General features: G+C 45.3%; 1 protein-coding gene across 1 annotated transcript in view; it reads right to left on the reverse strand.

The window, feature by feature from the left end:
* LOC126259616 (kalirin) overlaps positions 1–21,210 on the reverse strand; it is a 1,784,965-nt gene that overhangs the window by 1,388,317 nt on the left and 375,438 nt on the right. The window contains exon 4 of the mRNA XM_049956530.1: positions 21,006–21,198. Within this exon, the coding sequence (XP_049812487.1) occupies positions 21,006–21,198 (193 nt within the window). The remainder of the gene's footprint in view (positions 1–21,005; positions 21,199–21,210) is intronic.

A 21,210-nucleotide genomic window follows, 5' to 3' on the forward strand; every position in this document is an offset into this window, starting at 1 on the left:
TGCCAAAGCGGATGATTCTTTTTGATACACCCTGTACTGTGCATATTTCTTTCAGAGTAAAGACCGATTCACATTACATGTCAACGGAATGGAGTGGAACGCTACGCGGCATCACCGTCAAATGGTTGTGTGCTCACACTATACGAAGCGTCAGCACGACGTCAATTCGCACAGCACAGTACCGAACGATGGAAATGGTGTTATGGGACTTACGACATACCATCAATGACACAAAAAGTCAGAATGCAGTATCAGATTTAGGGGAAAGAAACTTTACTAATGGCCAAAGTAAACTTCGTAACGAATGTTCTTGATCAGTTTTGTACAGTGAACTGCTAATAAGTAAAACATTTCAAAACATCGACGTTTATTTTATAGCCAAAACATATCTATACAAACACACCAAACAATATTTATACGGCAATACAGAGAGCCAGTTTACCTTGCCCGTTGCGCTTTTATTTCCTACGTAGCAAAGAACATCATAAACAGCTACATTTTTCAGCTTCAATAGAGATGACGTATTAACTATAAAAAGATTATTTAATGAAAGTTGCTTCATCAGGTTGTGTTTGTATTTATACACAGAGTAGGCATTCGCTCTCGTAAGTTCTTGTAAAACCTAAATCATTTTTCCGTTTCAGATATTTCGCCACTATTGTGTGGGAACACTCAGTGTAAATATCTGAGTCATCACGGAATGTTTTGCAATGTGTCACGAGAACAAATCAAAATAGGCGAAGAAGATACAAAAGAACGTAATGAGTGATCCGGCGAAAATAGTTTCCAAAATTAGCAGACGACGACACCGTTACCCCCTCCAAAATGGTTCAAATGGGAGCTCTATGGGACTTAACTTCTGAGGTCATCAGTCCCCTAGAACTTAGAACTACTTAAACCTAACTAACCTAAAGACATCACACACATCCATGCCCGAGGCAGGATTCGAACCTGCGACCGTAGTGGTCGCGCGGTTCCAGACTGTAGCGCCTAGAACCTCTCGGCCACTCCGGCCGGCCTCTCCAAAATAAACGTCAAATGTTTCTTCCCGAAAAACCCTGACCTCGATTTCCCGTTATGTTCCCTTTCGTTGACAGCCTGTGTGGATACTGCCATTTGAAATACGATGTGGAATGTTTTGACGTTCGTTTCGTTCCGACAACTGGACCAGATCCATGTGTGTTTCGTGCTGGACGCTAACAATAAGAAACAAACATTCAAACATTATTTAAAGTTTTTGTTTGTTGTTTCAACTTTTAACGTCACCCCAGATGTCACATGAACCCACAGACCTGGAATCCTGGGCAGAACGACAATTATTTCGACAGGAACTGTCAATTTGATAAACTGTTACTCCGGACTCTAATATATGCCAAAAAGTAAACAAATGTAGATCTCAAATCGCTATACTCGGATTTCGCAATTATTACTTATGGCTGGATTCCATACCTATCCAAGCACAGTAATCTGAGATGTTCGTCGAAGTCTTTAGGATCGTAGGTCTGCCGGCCGAAGTGGCCGTGCGGTTAAAGGCGCTGCAGTCTGGAACCGCAAGACCGCTACGGTCGCAGGTTCGAATCCTGCCTCGGGCATGGATGTTTGTGATGTCCTTAGGTTAGTTAGGTTTAACTAGTTCTAAGTTCTAGGGGACTAATAACCTCAGCAGTTGAGTCCCATAGTGCTCAGAGCCATTTGAACCATTTGATCGTAGGTCTGCGGACAGTGTAAACCACGTTCTGTGTATTGTCTCGCTTTGTGTTGTGCCTTATGTTACTGAGCAGACGAAGGGACAAGTTCGGCACCTGGTTAGTCTAGGGGTAGGAAAAATACTTGAAGCCACACTCAAACTGGCCGGCATACCTGACCAACGGTCGTTTGCCGCGCCTGTTTCAGTATTGCGGTATGCACGTTATGGCATTACGCTGTGCAAGCAGCTCCGATTATATCTTCAGCTAATTATCCCCATAAAAAGAATGAATGGAAGCTTATGGCTACGATATGACTACGAAAAATTCTCGGAAACCTGTACTGCCATCAGATTTTTCTGATGCAATGTAATAACACTTGAATCCATAGATGAAAACTAGGTTTTGATACATGTAACGTTTTTAAAGCACGGAAAATGTTATGTCAATCCCAGGATCTTCGTCTCTCGCAATGATTTGTTAATGTGAAGAATGTCGAGCTGCCTGTGGCCGGGAGTCCAATAACTTCCCGAGTACGTCAGCACTAAGGTTGAAAAACGGCAAGGGTGCACTTCCAAGATGATCAGGTCCAGTAAAGTGTGATTCAACCAGTCTTCGGTATGACAGCTTAAAAACCCGACAGAAAAAAGGCCGAGCAGCTGATTACAGCTTACACTGACGAAGAACAGGATAACAACAGAAAAACAAATGTTCAAATGTGTGTGAAATCTTATGGGACTTAACTGCTAAGGTCATCAGTCCCTAAGCTTACACACTTCTTAATCTAAATTATCTGGCTCTGGCTCTGAGCACTATGGGACTTAACAGCTATGGTCATCAGTCCCCTAGAACTTAGAACTACCTAAACCTAACTAACCTAAGGACATCACACAACACCCAGCCATCACGAGGCAGAGAAAATTCCTGACCCCGCCGGGAATCGAACCCGGGAACCCGGGCGTGGGAAGCGAGAACGCTACCGCACGACCACGAGATGCGGGCTCTAAATTATCCTAAGGACAAACACACACACCCATGCCCGAGGGAGAACTCGAATCTCCACCGGGATCAGCCGCACAGCAGAAAAACAAAATTCAGGGTATTTGTCACAATAACGTTTTTACAGCTGCCCACTGCTTGATGTACTGAACAATAAAAAGTTGTTTAAAATTCGTAACAGAATGAAGCGGAAAATAAGGACCGTGGTAACAAAGTGTTACATTCCAAGTTACTTGTGTCGTCGACAATAGAGCACCAGCGCAAATGATAGCGTCCGCCACTGTAATTGAAACTGAGCGACGTAGCGCAGTGACTGGGAAAATGCATTGAGTCTGCAAAGGACATTGCTTAAAAATCAGTTGTCCGTCTCATTTTAGAATACCTCTGAAACGTGTATGACTCGTACCAAATAGAGTAACAGCAGATAATGAACGTATAGGAAGAAAGGCGGCACGAATGGTCACAGGTTTGTTTGAATCCGGGAGAACGTCATAGAAAAGCTGAAAAACCTGAACTGGCAGACTCTTGAAGATAGGCGCCAATTTTGCGGCGAAAGCCTATTTACAAAGTTTCCAGAACCAGTATTAATTCAAGAATCTAAAAAGACATTCTTCAGCCTCCTGCATATAGCTCCAACGGAAATCGCGAAGACAAGCTTAAAATAAATACAGCTCGCAGAGGGACAGCGGAACAGCCAATCTTCCATCGCGATTCGAACGGGAAAAAATCGTACCATATGTATCACGCTAACTACCATCACCCATGCATTTCATAATCATTTGTAGAGTACGTATCTTATTGTAGATGTAGAATAGGACTCTCAGTCGAGATGATCGGGTCTGAAACTTCCGCCCGGCCAATCAAATCAATGTACTCCGTGATTTCCGTAAATCACTCCAGCCCAGTGTCGAGATGATTCCTTTTAGAAAGAACTCTGTCCATTTCCTGCCCAATCAACAACAAGAGCTTTATCTCTGTTTCTAATGACATCATAGTCGACGGTACGTTAAATCACATTGTTCCTTTTCCCCTTTCGGGGTTAAACAGTAGAAATTTCAGTGTGAGGTACTGCCAAGAATTTCTCACTTGGTGGGAGCGCTGGAGCAGTGCTCATTCGTCTGAAGTATGGCAAGCGAGAAGCTACTTGAGGAAGTGGTAGTGGCTACGGTTTCGCATTCGGACATTAGCGGCTGGGAGAGCGGGTCGTTCAATATAATCTTCTTCGGTACGATAGGCCGATTTAAAGAAGTTCACTTTAGACAGCTAGCAGCCAAGACTGCTCCCCTCTGCAATACATGAACGGGAGTCGGCATTGTCAGCTCCGACTGTGTTGCGCTTACGATATGCGACAAAATTACTCGAACGGGAGTCTTAAGGGATAAATTAGACAGATCTAGGATCAAGAAGTTTCACGTGATTTTATTGGAGGAGAGAGCCTTGAAACTTCATACTTGTTACGAGTTAAATACAGAGAAATTTGTAATACATTTTTTCCGAAACTTACATACCATTTGATCAGAAGTATCTGCCCACCTCTTAGTGAACATTATATGGGACCTGTCGCCTCTTTGCCTGCATAACAGCTTGAACTGTGCTGGGAACAATTTCAGTAAGGTGTCTGTGGAAGAATGGCAGCCCATTCGGCGAAACCAGCGGAGGTAGCGATATTAGATGCTGGGAAGTGGACCGAAATTGACGTTCTCACCACAAAGGTGTTCCACTGGGTTCAAGTCGGGACTCTGGACAGGTCAGTCAATTTTAGGAATGTTATTGTCCACAAACCATTGCCTCACAGATGTTGCTTTATCACAGGGTGCATTGTCGCGATGACAGATACAATCATTTCCCTACTCTTCGTATACTGTTCGCAATAAGCAATGCTGTAAAATGTGTTCATATCGTTTCACGTCTGATGTTTCTTAAGCACAAGGGGACTACACACTAAACAAGAAAAACACCCCCCCCCCCCCCCCCCAATAACATAATAGCATCTTCTCCATACTACACTTCTGGCACTACACACGTGGCAGGTAACGTTCTCCATGCATTCGCCAAACCCAAAACGTTGTTATCGGATCGCCACAGGGTACAGCGTAATTCGTCTTTCAAAATCACTAGGTTCCAGACATCCACTATAAAGATGCGTTGCTGTTTACACAGCCTCAAACGTCGCTTAGCACTGACAACAGAATGCGTGGCTTATAGAGCACAGCTCGACCAGTTTACTCCCTTTTTTTAAACTCCCCGTGAACAATCACTGTGCTAGCGGGATAGCAGGTAGCACTTCGGAACCCGCGAATGATTCCTTCCTGCGATTTTCAGAACCACATTATGCTCTGTCCGATTGTCATCATCCGTCAGTACATGAGGTCTGCGTGGTCTTGGATTAGATGTGGTCGTTCCTTCGCGTTGCCGTTTCACAATCACGTCTCCAGCAGTCGCCTTGGGCAGCTGTGGTACGGCTGATATTTTATGTCCCTGATGAATTTGCCGCTCAGGTGGTATCCGACCACTAGTCCACGTTATAAGTCCCTGAGCTCTCCTAACCGACCCACTGCACTGTTACTGCTCCTGGAATTACATCACAATATTCCCCACACGCTTTTACACAGGCAGGTGCGTCTCTCGTGATATCTAGTGGCCAACTACGCATTACATAGGTGTTTTCGGATACTTATGATCATGTAGTGTATCGATACGCAAATTTGGAGAGGTCCGTTTCCGTGCGAGATATCTTGGTGATGAGCGAAAAACAGTACATGACAGTTTAACAGTTTTGGAGATATGACAAGATAAATTAAATCTCGTTCACATATATTTAAAAAAATAACGTAACTCTGACCCTAACTGAAATTAAGAACCGATTTTTGACAAGCGTAGGGGCTCTGCAGAGGTCAAGTCCATACGTGAATGTCAGATTTTGTACATCACCCTGAGTGAGAGAGACTGTAACGCGATTTTCTACTGTCGCTGAAATCACAGTGCTGCCGTGGCTGCCCGCAGACAGCTTGGAAATTAAACCTCAGATGCCAACTAACTTTGATCACGACTATGCATTCCACAGAGAGACCTTATGAGGAGGGTACAGTAGTGACCGGTCCGCACAACCACGTGGTCTCCTAGGTCAGGCAGTGAAGGTACACTTTTCACGTGAACGACACTGCCCGTAATGAAACAACAAGTAACGACGTGTGGGAACGCGTAATAGCTACGAAGCTGGAGGCACGAGTCATTAATATCGTCACCGGCAATAAAGTTTCTGGAACAAGAGACGCTACACGCCTGCAGAGTGTTCGCCGTGAACAGCTCCCAAGGCGGAAAGCGACACGGAAGGTTTGTCGGAGCGCCGAGGCGGCACACGAGCGGCGGAGTCTGGGAAGGTAAATGCCGCCACCTTCGAGAAAGCGCCACGCTGAAAAGGCGTCTATTTACTCCGCTCCCTGTTGTTTACAGACAAACTTCATTACTGTATTCGCTGACGGCAACGCCAATTAATTACACCGCCTGGAGTCGCCTTTTGTACGGTTGTGATGTCTTCCCCGGCGACGACATGTTATATTAAAGGGATCTGGGTAGTAAACAGTCAACAGCAGATTCAGCGACGTAAAATACAATGCGCCTGCAGGGCAGACTCGTGGAAATACAAATTAACCTGTGATATTCTATTTCACGGCATGGCGAGACTGTACCTACAAAACAGTTGACTATCAACAGTTACGTGATCTCTGTCAACACAGTTACGTGACCTTTCCGGGTGCCTTTCTCTACTCGAGTGCTTTCTGACGTTGACTTCTCGGTCAGGTACAGAGCTGCTTCTAGAAATTCTACGCGGTCCTGTAACAAGGTTTAACACAATTTTACTAGGCACGATAGACTGTACGCTTCACACTGTAAACACAGACTGCAGCCTTAGAGACATTAACAGCTAGAACGCTCACTGTGAGTGTACATGAACGCTCGTTGTGAGTGTACATATCACGCCACCTGCAATGGATTAATGAAGTGTCGAGCACCAGTCCGTCACTATGCAGAACTGAACGTTGGTCCAGTTTGCCTACCTTTCAATGTTATCAACAGCGTATATTACAATGCCGAAGTATGTCCCACATTATGGAAATGAGCGCTGGGTGCAGATGCGGGAATCCTGCATTGACGTGCTGGGTTGGGTCCTAGTATATATGGTTTGCAGTACATTCCTCTGACCTCAAAATATTTGGTCAGGTGAACCTCCGCAGCTGAGGAACGTCAGTCGCTTCCACCGGCGGGGTTATTTGGCTTCTGAGCCGTCCCTGCTAGTCACTTCCGCCCAGGGAGGGGGGCCGCGGGGGGGGGGGGGGGGGGGGGGGGGGCTTTGGTTGATGGTCCTACGCCCTCACGCGTTTCTTTAACGTGGGTGTGATCCCCCATGACTGACGGGCCCAACTGCCACACATTTAGGTTCCATAATTATTTGGTTGCACCTGAAGACGAACTGATCGTAGAACAAACTAAGTAAATTACTGGCTGCTGAAGCGGATGTTTATTCTACAAATATTCCCACGACCTGTTAAGGTGTGCATCTCCGTCGTGTGGATGACTGTGACGAGTGCTTGTACAGTGTACTGTTGTATTTGTGTAGTATGGATGAATGGGAGAGAGAGATTCAAACTCGCCACCGACACAAATGCTCTCACTGCATACTACACTGCAGAGGGTTTGCAATTTCATATCAGACATTAATGCAGACACTGATGATCAAGAACTGTTCACTACGACCCCTCCTCCCCTTACTCGGCAAATACCACCGATGAGAATTTCTTCCCTCACCCTGATCCGAACGGGCTACCTCCAAGACGAGCGCAACCGCGTAAACGTGCGTTAGCGAATTTGGTTAAGGAAGCGCGTGATAGGCACATATTGAAACAAGTTGTCTAATTTCATCGCAGATGAAACGAATCATATTCCACTGGCAGAGTTACGGTCGATCCACACTTGACGGAATGGAATTGGGAGGGGGGACACGGATCGTCAAGACATTCCACAACGCATTTCAAATGGTAGTATTCACACCACCCATCAGCGGAAAGTGACGAGACGGGACAGGACAGAACGGAACGCAATATCAACGTCAATGTTTACTGGGAAGGAAGTTTTGACACTGGCTGGCTCTGAGCGCTATGGGACTTAACATCTATGGTCATCAGTCCCCTAGAACTTAGAACTACTTAAACCTAACTAACCTAAGGACAGCACACAACACCCAGCCATCACGAGGCAGAGAAAATCCCTGACCCCGCCGGGAATCGAACCCGGGAACCCGGGCGTGGGAAGCGAGAACGCTACCGCACGACCACGAGATGCGGGCCTTTGACACTGGCGCTGGTGAGAGAACTGTGACGTCGTCTGCAAACATCGGAAGTCAACTACTTCTCGCAGTATTCAGTCCTGTTACAGCAGTAAATTCTGTGCTTTTGTGTCTTCTTAAACATTATTTTATTAGTTGATTTATTTCCTCTTTCCATGACGATTAGATTATTTTTTCTAGGAGTGTTGTTCTATGAAAGAGGTTAGAAAAGTAAAAGTGAAAAATTATTTAGATTTTACAACACCTCGTCCAAGAAATAGACTGTACTTTTCATAAACTGGACAAAAACTGATGAAGCAATTTGCAGTACATAATATTTCTTTAAATGTGAAAATTTTCTCTGCAAAATAAATGTCGATGTTTGGACGATATCTTACCTATAGCTCAACAACTCAGCGGTTATTTCGGCAAGAAGATCCGTTATGAATTTTTTATGATCAATTGTGGTGTCACCCCCAGACACCACATTTGCTAGGTGGTAGCCTTTAAATCGGCCGCGGTCCGTTAGTATACGTCGGACCCGCGTGTCGCCACTATCAGTGATTGCAGACCGAGCGCCGCCACACGGCAGGTCTAGTCAAGAGAGACTCCCTTGCACTAGCCCCAGTTGTACAGCCGACTTTGCTAGCGATGGTCCACTGTCTACATATGCTCTCATTTACAGAGGCGACGGTTTAGCATAGCCTTCAGCTACGTCATTTGCTACGACCTAGCAAGGCGCCATATTCAGTTACTATTATTACTTCAAGAATGTATTCTGAACAGATAATATTGTGAATCAGGTACCGTCAACAGCGACGTTCATCATTAATGGATTAAAGTTAAGTATCAAACTAATTACGTCCGCCATCTGAATTCTCATTCCTTGTCATGTTCCAGACCTCACGTCAGTGTAGTTCTTCCCTCCTCACGCCAGCCTGCGTGAGCTAAAACGCGTGCATTTCGGCCTCCTCTCGTCACACGGTGTTGGCTCTTCTGCTAACACAAAAATCAATAATGAGCTGGTTGCTCAGTTCTGATACTATATTTCGGCTTTTTGTATTACGGATGGTATCGCATGACTTTACTCTCGCCGTTCAGTACTGCGCCGATAAAAGGGACGTTGTGTTGGACATTCCGCCCAGTCTCATTCTGTCATTTGCCGACGACGTCATCTTCATAACTTTCGATTTCTTTTATATATATATATATATATATATATATATATATATATATATATATATATATATATATATATATATATATATGAAGCCCCACCGTTTGCATGATCATCATGGTAAAACAAAAGTATTTTCTCACCGCTTCTCCGCATGCCGGACTTGGAGCAGAGCTGAGATTTTCTTTTGTTCCCTACATCCGAACACGCTTACTTGCTTCCAGTAGGTGGCCACTGTATCATCGGGACTTCGACACACCGGCCACGGAGAAGTTCTGTGTAGCAGAACTGAGGCAAGTAAGAGTCTCCCGCGAGGCAAAGGTCAGCATTCTGCGAGAGGGCTTGGACCGCCGAAGGCTTCCGCGCAGCCGAGGCTGCGGACGCAGAGCCGCAGGGCGACACGACACGACACGCCTCCCCCGGTGTTTGCTGGGTCAGCTGTTTTAGCCGGCGGCCGACCGCAGGCCGGGTAAACCCCGCTCGACGCTGCAGGAGGGGAGCAAACAGTGCGCGCTCTGCCGCCTACTCGCTTTCGCACGCATCGCTGCGTCCGGTTGGACAGCGCCCACACACGCCCGTTTCGTCACTAGCGGAATCTCTCTGTGGCACATACATTCAACAGATTTTTTGTGAATACGCCACTTTGTTTGGAACTCAAAATAAAATTCACTGTTTTAAATTCTTGTTGCTTGGGTTCGAGGCGCTTATCACGCATCGCTCGGCAAAGCGAATCGTATACCCGGCACTAGCTGGAGCTAACTTACAAGGAACCCGCGCCTATTCGTCGTCACCAATTTCTTCCACATGTATGATACATACAGTGCTTGGTCAGAAATTAAAGCAAGTGGGAGCTCCCTATAGCCAATCGTCTGAAAAATTAGAGCAATTTTGGCGCGGATTTGACGAGGTAGCAGCCATTTATGTAAGCATAGTTTCAGAGCTTCTGTTGGCGCAGCGGAAAGAGGGTAGAACAATGATACGAGGGTCGTGAGGTCTAGTCAGTGTGCAGAAACATTTTTTTTAATTTTCAGTTTTTACGTTATTTACTCTGCAAATAACATGTGCTGGACTTCCATTAGGATCATTGCGACCTTCCAGAAACGTTCTGCAGCTCACGGCAGCACTAACTAAGTTCATCGCTTTTACATGAAAATTATCAGCTGTAAGAAAATAAAACAACCTAATTTTGTATATGAAATCCTCATGTACGCCTTAAAATCCGTTCCTGGAAATTTATTTGCAATCCGAAATTTTCGTTAACCTTTACTTTTCATGCTTTTTTCGAAGATATTAGTGAATGCAATATATTGAGAATTATTTCGGATTATTTGCTTTGTAAGCAACGTAAAACTTTAAAATACAAAATTTCCGCATGCGATTCGATCTCGCGACTTTCGTATCACCGTTCTCCACTCTTTCTGCTGCGCTAATCGCTCCCTTGAAACTAAGTTGACATAAACGGCCCGTGTCTAGCCTGACATGCGCCAAAAATATGTGTTTTCCCTAAACGCTTGGCCATCCGGAGCTCTCGTTTGTGTCACTTTCATTTCTGACCAATCCCTGATTACACCTCAAATTTGGACGAAATCGGTGGTGATAATTACGCTCGGTCCTCTTGTTAGTTACATGACTAACTACAGCCACACAGTGGAAGCTAGCTATTAAAAAATTAAATTCGTTAGTGATGAGAAGGGCAAAGCAGGGGCAATACAGACGGAAAAGGTGACGGAACGTGCAAATAAAACATTAAAGCTGACCATCTTGATGGTGTGCAAATTACGACAGGATAGGCACACGATGCTGAACTAAATGGAACTCAAGTATTTCCCCGAAGAAAACCAGAAAAATCACGTAGCAACAAATTTGCTATTAGAAGAAAGTTCCAATGATTCAAATGGCTCTGAGCACAATGGGACTTAACACCTGAGGTCATCAGTCCCCTAGAGCTTAGAGCTACTTAAACTTAACGAACCTAAGGACATCACACACATCCATGCCCGAGGCAGGATTCGAACCTGCGACCGTAGAGGTCACGCGGTTCCAGACTGAAGCACCGAGAACCGCTCGGCCACAGGGTTAGACGAAGGGGGGGAGGAACTATGGCAGTAATTACGGGAGAGCGAGGAAAAGGGGCGAAGGGTATTTCAACTGCTGCCTAATATTAAGGAGAGACTACACATGGGTTACTTCGAGCCAATACTTATGTCGATTTGGGAAACGGGCTACACCAGAGAGTGACTGTGGCGCTCAGGACGGAACACCCGACCACATCATTTATGAATGTCCAATATACGACCATGTAGCGACTGAACTTAGACATCAAATACAGAATCGTGAAACATATTCCGTATTACTATGTGCTGATTTCTATCATGTCCTAAATCCAGTGGCAAACGAGGTATGACGTAAAAACATGAGGGAATTCATTAGGAACCATATTGGTCAATGAATAAAAACTGATTAAGACTTGAGATGCACCTGTCCAATACCGCCGGGCGCGGAAGAGCCGGCCGCCGTTACGTCCGAGATCCGCCGAGCTTCAGGATCAGGAAGGCAGGTGTATCAAAGATATACCTATCCGTTACAGCACTTCCATTTAGATATTGGATATAAGAAGCAATAATTAGAATGTAGAAATAAACTAACAACACAAACACGATTAGAGACTGCAGCGAATAGAAAGTAATTTTGGTCAGCCCAGTGTCAGGGGCACGCCTACTGGGATTAGCTCGGTGGGCAGGCCAAAAATAGCAGGTTTGTAGTTTCGCTGGCACATTTGTAATGCTGCAGAATAGACTAGTATTTGTAGAGTAGATTAATAAATTTGCATAGCCCTTGTCCATAGCAATAGCGTCAGCCACCAACTAAAGTATAAGCTGCACTTGTCGTTGTAATAATTAAAGACCCACTAATTGGTTTAGGTGATGGGTTAATTTGTATGATTATCATTGTATTGTATTGTTTGAATAAAGTATTTTTTTTTAAAAAAAGCACTTGTCGAATCCATGTCGGACCGACAGGCTATTAACCTGGTTGTCGTAATGTTTTAGCTCATCAGTGTACGTTGTAATACCGCTACACTATAGCTGGAATATTTCAGCGATCATATAGAGGGGCACCGACTGTCTTTCTTCCAGGGTACCATCCGCGAATGGAATAGGAATGGATTTGGGATGGGGGGTGGGGGGTGGGGGGCGGAGGCAGTGATACTGCTACACTTTGTACCATCCGCCACACAGATGCACATATAGATCAGGGTAAGTCGCATATTTTGTACATTCAGTTATCTCCCCTATTTAAGTAATTTAACACAGGCAAGAGTGAATTTGTTCTGTACGGCAGTTGAAGAGCTCCTCCTGGGAACCGATCATTGGCTTCAATTCCGATCGCTGCCCGTGAGCTGAGACTGTTAGTGGCTGGGCAGGACAGACTGCGCGCCTGTCGCTGCCGGCGATGTCCCTGTGGACGGAAATACTCGCGTGCGGCGCCTGGAAGCATATGCGGTGTCGGTTTAACACAAGGCGCCGCCCTCCATAAACAACGACAGCTTCCGGAGCGACTGAGAAGGCGGCACGCTCCCTTTAAGAGCCCGCTCCCGTCGCTGAACATATCCGACAATTGATGCAAGCCCGCCACACCGCGCCGGTACATGTTTACCGGCACTTAATCAACCCGTGCACACAGCTAGAGCTTCACACGTTCTGGCATCCCCTATGACAGTGTCAGCTTTCTGTTTGCGCGTGACTTGGTTGGTGCATAACTAAATCTTTTCCAAATAAAAGGGACTACACGTGTAGTTACGATTTACAAGAAGACACCAGACCCTGCTGCAGGCCGATTTCGACACCCTTCGGCATACTACTCTGAGGCCCCTGTAATGAACCTGTTATCGACATTGACGTAGGCAAGATATTGTTCCCATGAATTCCAAGACGTTCAGCAATAATTTAATTTTATTGTTCAAATGGCTCTGAGCACTGTGGAACTTAACATCTGAGGTCATCAGTCCCCTAAAACTTACAACTACTTAAACCTAACTAAGCAAAGCGTTTCTAAGTAAGAGATATTTGTTAACATCGATTGAAATCTAAGTGTTAAGAAGTATTTTGTGAAGATGTATGTCTGAAGTGCAGCCGTGTATGAAAACGAAACTTGGACGATAAACGGTTCAGACGAGAAGAGGATAAAATATAAGCTTTTGAAACGTGGTGCTACAGAAGAATGCTGAACATGAGATGGGTACATCACGAACTAATGAGGTACTGAATAGGACTGGGGAGAAAAAAAGATTTGTGGCACAGCTTCACTAGAAGAAGGATCGGTTGATAGAATACTTTCTGAGACATCAACGAATCACCAATTTACTACTGAAGAGAAGTGTGAAGGGTAAAAACTGCAGTGGGAGACCAAGAAATGAGTACTGTAAGCTGGTTCAGGAGGATGTTGGTTGCACTAATTATTCGGATGTGAAGAGCCATGCACAAGATACAGTAGCATGGAGAGCGGCATCAACTCAGTCTCTGGACTGAAGACGACAACAGGCAATGCTGACGACCAGGTTGTCAGGAGATGAACATATAATTTCCACATGACACACATCCTTTGGCTCTACATTGTCAAAATCTTAGTAAGCGACGCTGTCGGCTGCTATACATTTTTTACCCCTTTTTGTTTTAAACGGTTTGATTCCGGAAGCACGTGTGAGACTCGTTTTGCTTTGGTATATCCTACATTTTTGCGACTACTACTTTTTCGATGCGCTAGTGAGAAACTACTAAATTTGAATTCCGTATTTGTCGGATTATCTGTCGTACTGGCGTAAGCTGCTGATAGGATCGTTAGCAGACTCGATAGCTGTAAGCTACAAGTTATGCGAGACACGCGTTTGTGTGTACGTTTGAGCTATCAAACTGCACCTCCCCTTCAGTGCGGAGGCCGTTCGCAAAGGAAACCCCAACACCACAGCTCTACCCTCCCCTGCCTCGCCGTCTGTGCTGGCGCGGACAAAGTTGTTTTGGGGATACTCTACGTCAATTTACGATACCACCGGATTAATGTTGTCCCTTTATGGTCATTCTGCAAAGCTGAAACTGTACTTTTCACTAACCTCCTACCAGTCGTCTTAAAGTTGTAATTTTCATCTCGAATAACATCTATATGTGATATCAGCTGCATCTCTTACTTTCAAGAAGCATTGCATGAACTGCAGGTCCAAAGTTTCCGCTAGGAACGATCTTCTACAGGAATAGGCCGGGTAACAGTGAGGTAGTCAACCTGAAACTACACGAACGTCTGCAACAGCACTACGTTATTCTGCAGCAGGGTATGCATTCCCTGTTTGGTATATAGTTCAACACACGCCAAACAGGTGGACATTGCTCTCAATGACGCCTGCAGAATTGTAACAGGTTGCTTGAAATCCACTCCAGCTGAACGGCTTTACCACCTCGCAGGGATAGCACCACCTCCTGTTCGAAGAGAAATAGCTGCGAATGAGGAAAGAAAGACAGTGAAGCAGGAGACAACCCATTCTTTGTATGGGCGCGAACCGCACTCCCAACGACTGAAGACAAGGAGGAGTTTCCTTAGAACATCGACGGCACTTACAACCACTGCTAAAAAGCTAGGTTGCAACTGTAGAGGGCTATGACCTACCTTCCCCCTAGCTGTAAAAGAGTTTCAGAAACGCTACCTCCTGGCTATGATGAGAAATCAACGTCTTGGAAGTCTTTGAATAGGCAGCTAAAAGGTTAATTTGGCAAGATAAGACTACACTTATCTAGACGATATTCAATGTGGCTGTGGTGAAGACCACAACGTTCATCATATGCCTCAGTGCCAACAGTGTCCAGCCTCCTCCAAAACAGATGAACTTAATCAAGGAACAGAAAAATGCATTGAAAATTGGCCAAGTTCTGGTAAAAGGTAATATAGTCGTAATTGTGCATGTTTCTGATACGAGAATTTTAAAAAATCTCAAAAAAATATAGTTGAGTAATTTATTGTTTGGTTATCTGCAGGTATATCTCTGTAGTCCTGACACACACTGAAATTCCAGCACCACCGTATCTTAACATGCCACTACAGAACCCAAAACAAAATGTACAACCCATCTCTACTTTATCAGTCACGTGCAGCAGGGCTGTGGCGCGAGGATTTCAATGTGTTCAAAGACTATTGACATTTACCTGCTAATAAAAAAAAATTATGCAACTACGCTTTCCGAGATAATTAGTACAACTTTACCACTACCCATCATCTTTCAATCTCGGTATTCTATTGACAACACCGTCCCAAGTACGACTTACGAAAGTAATCGTCTCCAATGGTTTTAGGACTCGGTTTTCAAACAGAACTGGGTAAAAAGTTTGTGTGAAAACTGAGTACTCTTGTCTGAGACAGGCAATATGAAGGAGCAACTTTATGCACCAGGCACGGCACACATTTGATAAGCGCAGCCACTAACCGTTATGCAGCCCGAGTACGGTAGATTAGGAGCAGCAAGTGCGAGCGGTTAGTCGGTGTACTCAGATGGGACTGCGACGGGAGTTATGACCCCGCTATCTGATGGTGGGGAACAGCAGTCGTCGTTGTACGTAGGGCGGCCAGCAGACAGCCGTCGGACTGTCTGGGATGCGTGCTCTGGCGGGAAACGGTTGCCGTCTTTATCGGGGGGCGGACATCACAACGAGCGAAGACGGCCGCCGTAAATATCATCACTCGTTGAGGCTGTCAGCCCACCAGCCTAGCTCTCGCTTCCCGACAAAACCTGCGCGCGTCAAGTTACATGCGCACGCGTATCATCACTCGGCCGTTTCGTGTGTGTCTGCCTGTGGCAGTTCGGTGGTGTCGGAGCACTACGCAAAGCAGCACTGCAGCGACAGCTCTCTACACAACTACGAAACATCCTGCAGGTTTGGCCCCATAAGTGAAACAGTCTGGGTAAGGTGTGTTCATAAACTCACACAGTAACATACAATATCTTATCACAGGTACAGTGATATCACTATGTAATGCGGAATTGACCACTGGATGCGAAGAGAGGCGGACCCTCCTTCTTCGAACATAAAAGGTGGCGGGGAGTATTGTGTTACGAGTACAGACGCAGTAACATCAGAATCTGTTTACTACGAGAACTTAGTGACTTCGAACGTGGACTAGTCACTGAATGCCACCTGAGTAACAAATGCATCGGAGATATTTCAACCCTTCTAAAGCTGCCCAAGTCGACTGCTGGTGATGTGATTGTGACGTAGAACCGCAAAGGAATAACCACAGCTAAACCAAGACCAGGCAGACCTCATGTACTAATGGACTGGGTCTGTTGAGCACTGAAGATGGTAGTCGTAAAAAAAAAGCGCATGAAATCAGAGTCCCACAGTAAAGCTAGCACAAGGGTTGTGCGTGGAGAGATAAAAAGAATGGGGTACAATGGTAGAGCAACTGGCCATAAATCACATTCTCTGTAGTTAGTGCTAAACGAGGCTTCAGGTGGTGTAAAGAGCGAAGTCACTGGGGGACCGATGACTGGAAACGAGCGATTTGGAGTGATGAATCACGCTATACCCTGTGGCAATCAGATGGATCGGTTTAGGCTTGCCGAATACCTGGAGAACGTTGCCTGCCATCGTCTATAGGGCCAACTGCCAAGTGCGGAAGAGATAGTTTTAAGGTATGGATGTGTTTTCGGTCGTCAGGGTGTGGTCCCCTTATTGTGCTTAAGAAAATGCTAAATGGGGATGGATCTGAACACATTCTACGACACTGTGTACTAGGTGCAGTAAAGGAACAGTTTTTGACAATGATTTTACCAGCATGATACTGTACCCAGTCATAAGGCAACATATGTGAGGCAATGCCTTGTGGACAATAACATTCTTGAAATGACCAGCCTGCCTAGAACTCCGTCCCAAACTCAATGGAACACCTTTGGGATGAGTTAGAACGACGACTCGCTCCAAATGCCAGCATCCAGGGTTATTTGGTAAGCGTGATAGCGTTACGGAGATGTTCAGCAAACTCAAGTGGCAGACTCTGCAAGAGAGGCGCTCTGCATCGCTGTGTAGCTTGCTGTCCAGGTTTCGAGAGGGTGCGTTTCTGGATGAGGTATCGAATATATTGCTTCCCCCTACTTATACCTCCCGAGGAGATCACGAATGTAAAATTAGAGAGATTCGAGCGCGCACGGAGGCTTTCCGGCAGTCGTTCTTCCCGCGAACCATACGCGACTGGAACAGGAAAGAGAGGTAATGACAGTGGCACGTAAAGTGCCCTCCGCCACACACCGTTGGGTGTCTTGCGGAGTATAGATGTAGATGTAGATCCAACGTCAGTAACTCCTCTAGTTTCGACTCGTGCGGAAGAATGGGCTCCACAGATATTCAAACACCTGACTGAAAGTGACCGCAGTGAAAGGTCTCCGCCGGCCGCGGTGGTCTAGCGGTTCTAAGCGCGCAGTCCGGAACCGCGCGACTGCTACGGTCGCAGGTTCGAATCCTGCCTCGGGCATGGATGTGTGTGATGTCCTTAGGTTAGTTAGGTTTAAGTATTTCTAAGTTCTAGGGGACTGACAACCACAGATGTTAAGTCCCATAGTGCTCAGAGCCATTTTTTTTTTTTGAAAGGTCTCCGGATGCTTTTGATCAGACAATCTAACATTTAATGTCCTCGACTGTCCGCTCGTCCTACTCACAGCTGTGGACACTGAAGCTGTTTTTCCTCATCCGGGCCAACAGTCTTTTTTTTAGCTTCGAGCTGACTGGCTAGTGTTTACCTACATCTCCTAAAGGGGCTGTAGTCTTGGACGATTTGGCCAATTTCCAACGCGATTAATTTTCATACGAAAGCCAGTGCTTTACTGCACATGATAGAAATAAACTTCTAAAGGCCCTGGCAGGAGGCACCACCTTACAGTAAATGCTACCAGCGGGATTAGGGAACGGGCAATACAAATGCCTTTTTTTTTTTTTTTTTTTTTTTTTTGCTGACGCTGATTGCTTCAGAGGCTAAATGTTGAATAATTTCGTGGAGCGGTTTTGGAGATCTCGAAATCGAGGTCGGCCAGCAACCCTCGCGAGGGTGCCCTCTGGGGCAGAAGTGATTATTTAAAATTATTTTACATTTCTGATCTGATTTTGAGAGACTGTAATCCTTCAGGATCCATACAGATACAGTTTTCTGTAAAAAAAAAATGACTGCATCTGAATAGGCCTTGAAGGCCTAGCGGTACCGACGGGCAGCCGTGTCATCCTCAACCCGTAGGCGTCACAGGATGCGCATATGGAAGGGCATTTAATTTCGGTGATATGACGGGAACCGGAGTTACCACTGTGGCAAGGCCGTCGTCGCATGTTTTCCATACGGAGAGTTAAAAAATGTTCGCATGTGCGTTCCCTTAAATGGGCATAGAATTTTAAATGAGTCATTTTCAGTTGCCTAGGCAAGTATTACGAGTTTTTAAGAGCAGACGTGTTAGGTAGGCAGTGTTCTTACATCAGACTGCGGATCCAGAAGGTAGCTGGAGCTTGTGTCTATAGGTCAAAAGTCACACAAAAACACCAATAGTTTCTCTCGACGTTTCTGTGTGACGTTTGACCTAGTGAATTTTGATTGTATTCTTGTTTTGTCTTTTTTTGGAGATTGTCTGCAGTAGCTGCTAGGAGCCAGCAGGAGGCAACGTATAAACTGGAAGCGGTCGGATCACGAGGTCTTCTAGAGAGTAGATACATAGCTACAGGAATTGGACTGCTGATATAAGCTTAGCAGTGCAGAAAGTGACAATGGTCCGCCGATAAACGTTTCTGACCAAATCAGCGGAGCAGTACTTAGCGTACTTCGTCTCTAGCGCCGTACGGCACGAAGAGCGTAAAAATTCTGGTCGTGGTCGCGAGTGCGACTTCTCCACACGCCATTCAAGCCCCGAGGACTGAATTACACTAAATTACCAGTATATTACATAAAAAGGAGTATTTGTCTCTTCGTCTTCTTTGCCATTTCATCCGATTACAATGAAACTTCGGTGAGTTGTTTCTCTGGGGTAAGAGAACAGGAGTGGAGGTGAAAAAGGGGATGAAATAAAAGCTTACCACAGGGACGTCTGCAGCAATTTCAGTCATATTCTGTATATACAGGACTCATTATTTGTATAGTTCTTTGTATAAAAATATTGTGGAGGTAAATGGTAATATACCCCAACCATACATGCGAATAGAGCTGTGAATGAGAAGACATGGTAAGCAAAAATATTCGATAACGACCGAAATCAGTATAAAATTTATAGTTTTCGGAGTCGCTAGACCTACTGGTGATACTCACGATGACGTTTCATCCGTACAATTGGGGTTTGATGTGCGAGAGTGAAAAGACGGTAACACAGCAGCATATCTCTGTAACTCCAGTAGGAATTTCTACCAAAATTTACACACTTATCGCTTGCCGTCTGGAAAAATGTGCTGCGGCAGTAAGTACACTCCTAGCTCCATTACGGTTCTGGGTTCAGGGTCGAAAGACGTGACATAAGAGCATACCTCAGGAATGCCTGTAGGCAATTTAAAGGAAATTTGGTATATACACGACTCATCATGTGCGTAAAAATATTGCGGGCGTAAGATACCCCATCTACCGCTAGCGGTGGAAGTGTCGATGAGAAGGAGAGACATGCAGAAACGACCGAAACCGACCTGTTGCTTGACTTGAAATACTTTAAATGTATGAACCGCAATCTCTCTTATTTTTGTTATTCACAGCATCACGCATTAACCACTTCGTGAGAATGACCGCTGCAGCGAGCCAATAATTTTGCCAGCGTGTTCCGGGAACAAAGATCATGCCAGACGGTTCAATACGACAGATACATGGTGTAAGACAGAAGAGATTAAGACAGTTCCCAGCAACAGTTGTTTTCCTGGAAACGACAATCATTTAGGGCCTACAGAAGAATTACATGTTTCTTCAGAATTCAGATGAAACTGCAGGGGAAATTCGCTAGAGATGCGGATGATTATAATTAGGGTGTTTAAAAAAGGGTCCAATATTTTGAGAGATGGTGGTACTAACCAAGACACAAAAGAAATTGCAGTGAACAAGGGCTCTAAAATGCGTACCTTAAGAGCACTTGTTCATCTTCGATACTATGAAAGAGATCTCTTCTACTGCAAGCTCTTCGCTTTTCATCTTTTGAGAGGAGGTAGTGTGGACCAAAACAAGTAAGAAATGTCCAGTACACATGGACTCTAAAATGCATACCTTAAGAGCTATGAACACTTGTTCCTCTTCGCTACTGTGAAACACATCTATTCTATTGAACAGTTATCCGTAGCTCTTAAGGTATACATTTTAGAGCCCATTTTTTCTGGACATTTTTTAATTGTTTTGGTTCACACTACCTACTCTCAAAACATGGAAAGCAAAGAGCCTTCAGTAGAAGAGATCTCTCTTATAGCATCGAAGATGGACAAGTGCCCATAGCTCTTAAGGTATGCATTTTAGAGCCCATGTTTACTGGATTTTCTTTCTTTTTTGTGAGTACTACTACCTCTTTGAATACTGGAAACTCTTTTTAAATTCCCTGATTGCATATGCGTTCGAGGGAGAAGCCGCACACAAGAAACTAATTAACTATAAAGTACTCGAATTCGAAGCCCATGCACTTGTCTTTGATATTAGAAACTTTCGAAGTTGTCAGGTCTCTTCAAGGCCCCCTTCGCTGCTGTTTTACACAAGTATCCCGGCGACAGGCTGCCACGCCAGCGCTCGGAACGTACTACACTACTCATCAGTAACTCCTCTGTGTGTCAGATGGCCGGGCTGAAGTTGTACTCACCTCGAACTTGTACTTGTGGCTGGCGAGGGACGTGCGCTGCTTCTGCCAGAAGTTGTCGGGCTTGATGATGCAGGCGAGGTGCACGGAGCCGGGGAAGTGCTCCTGCAGCACCTTCAGGATGGGCTTCACCGTGCTCCAGGTGGCGCCGCGCATGTCGATCACCACCGTGAAGCCCTGCTCGCGCACCTCCTCGCTGCAACACGCC

This window comes from Schistocerca nitens, chromosome 5 (genome assembly GCF_023898315.1).
Source record: "Schistocerca nitens isolate TAMUIC-IGC-003100 chromosome 5, iqSchNite1.1, whole genome shotgun sequence".
NCBI lineage: Eukaryota > Metazoa > Arthropoda > Insecta > Orthoptera > Acrididae > Schistocerca > Schistocerca nitens.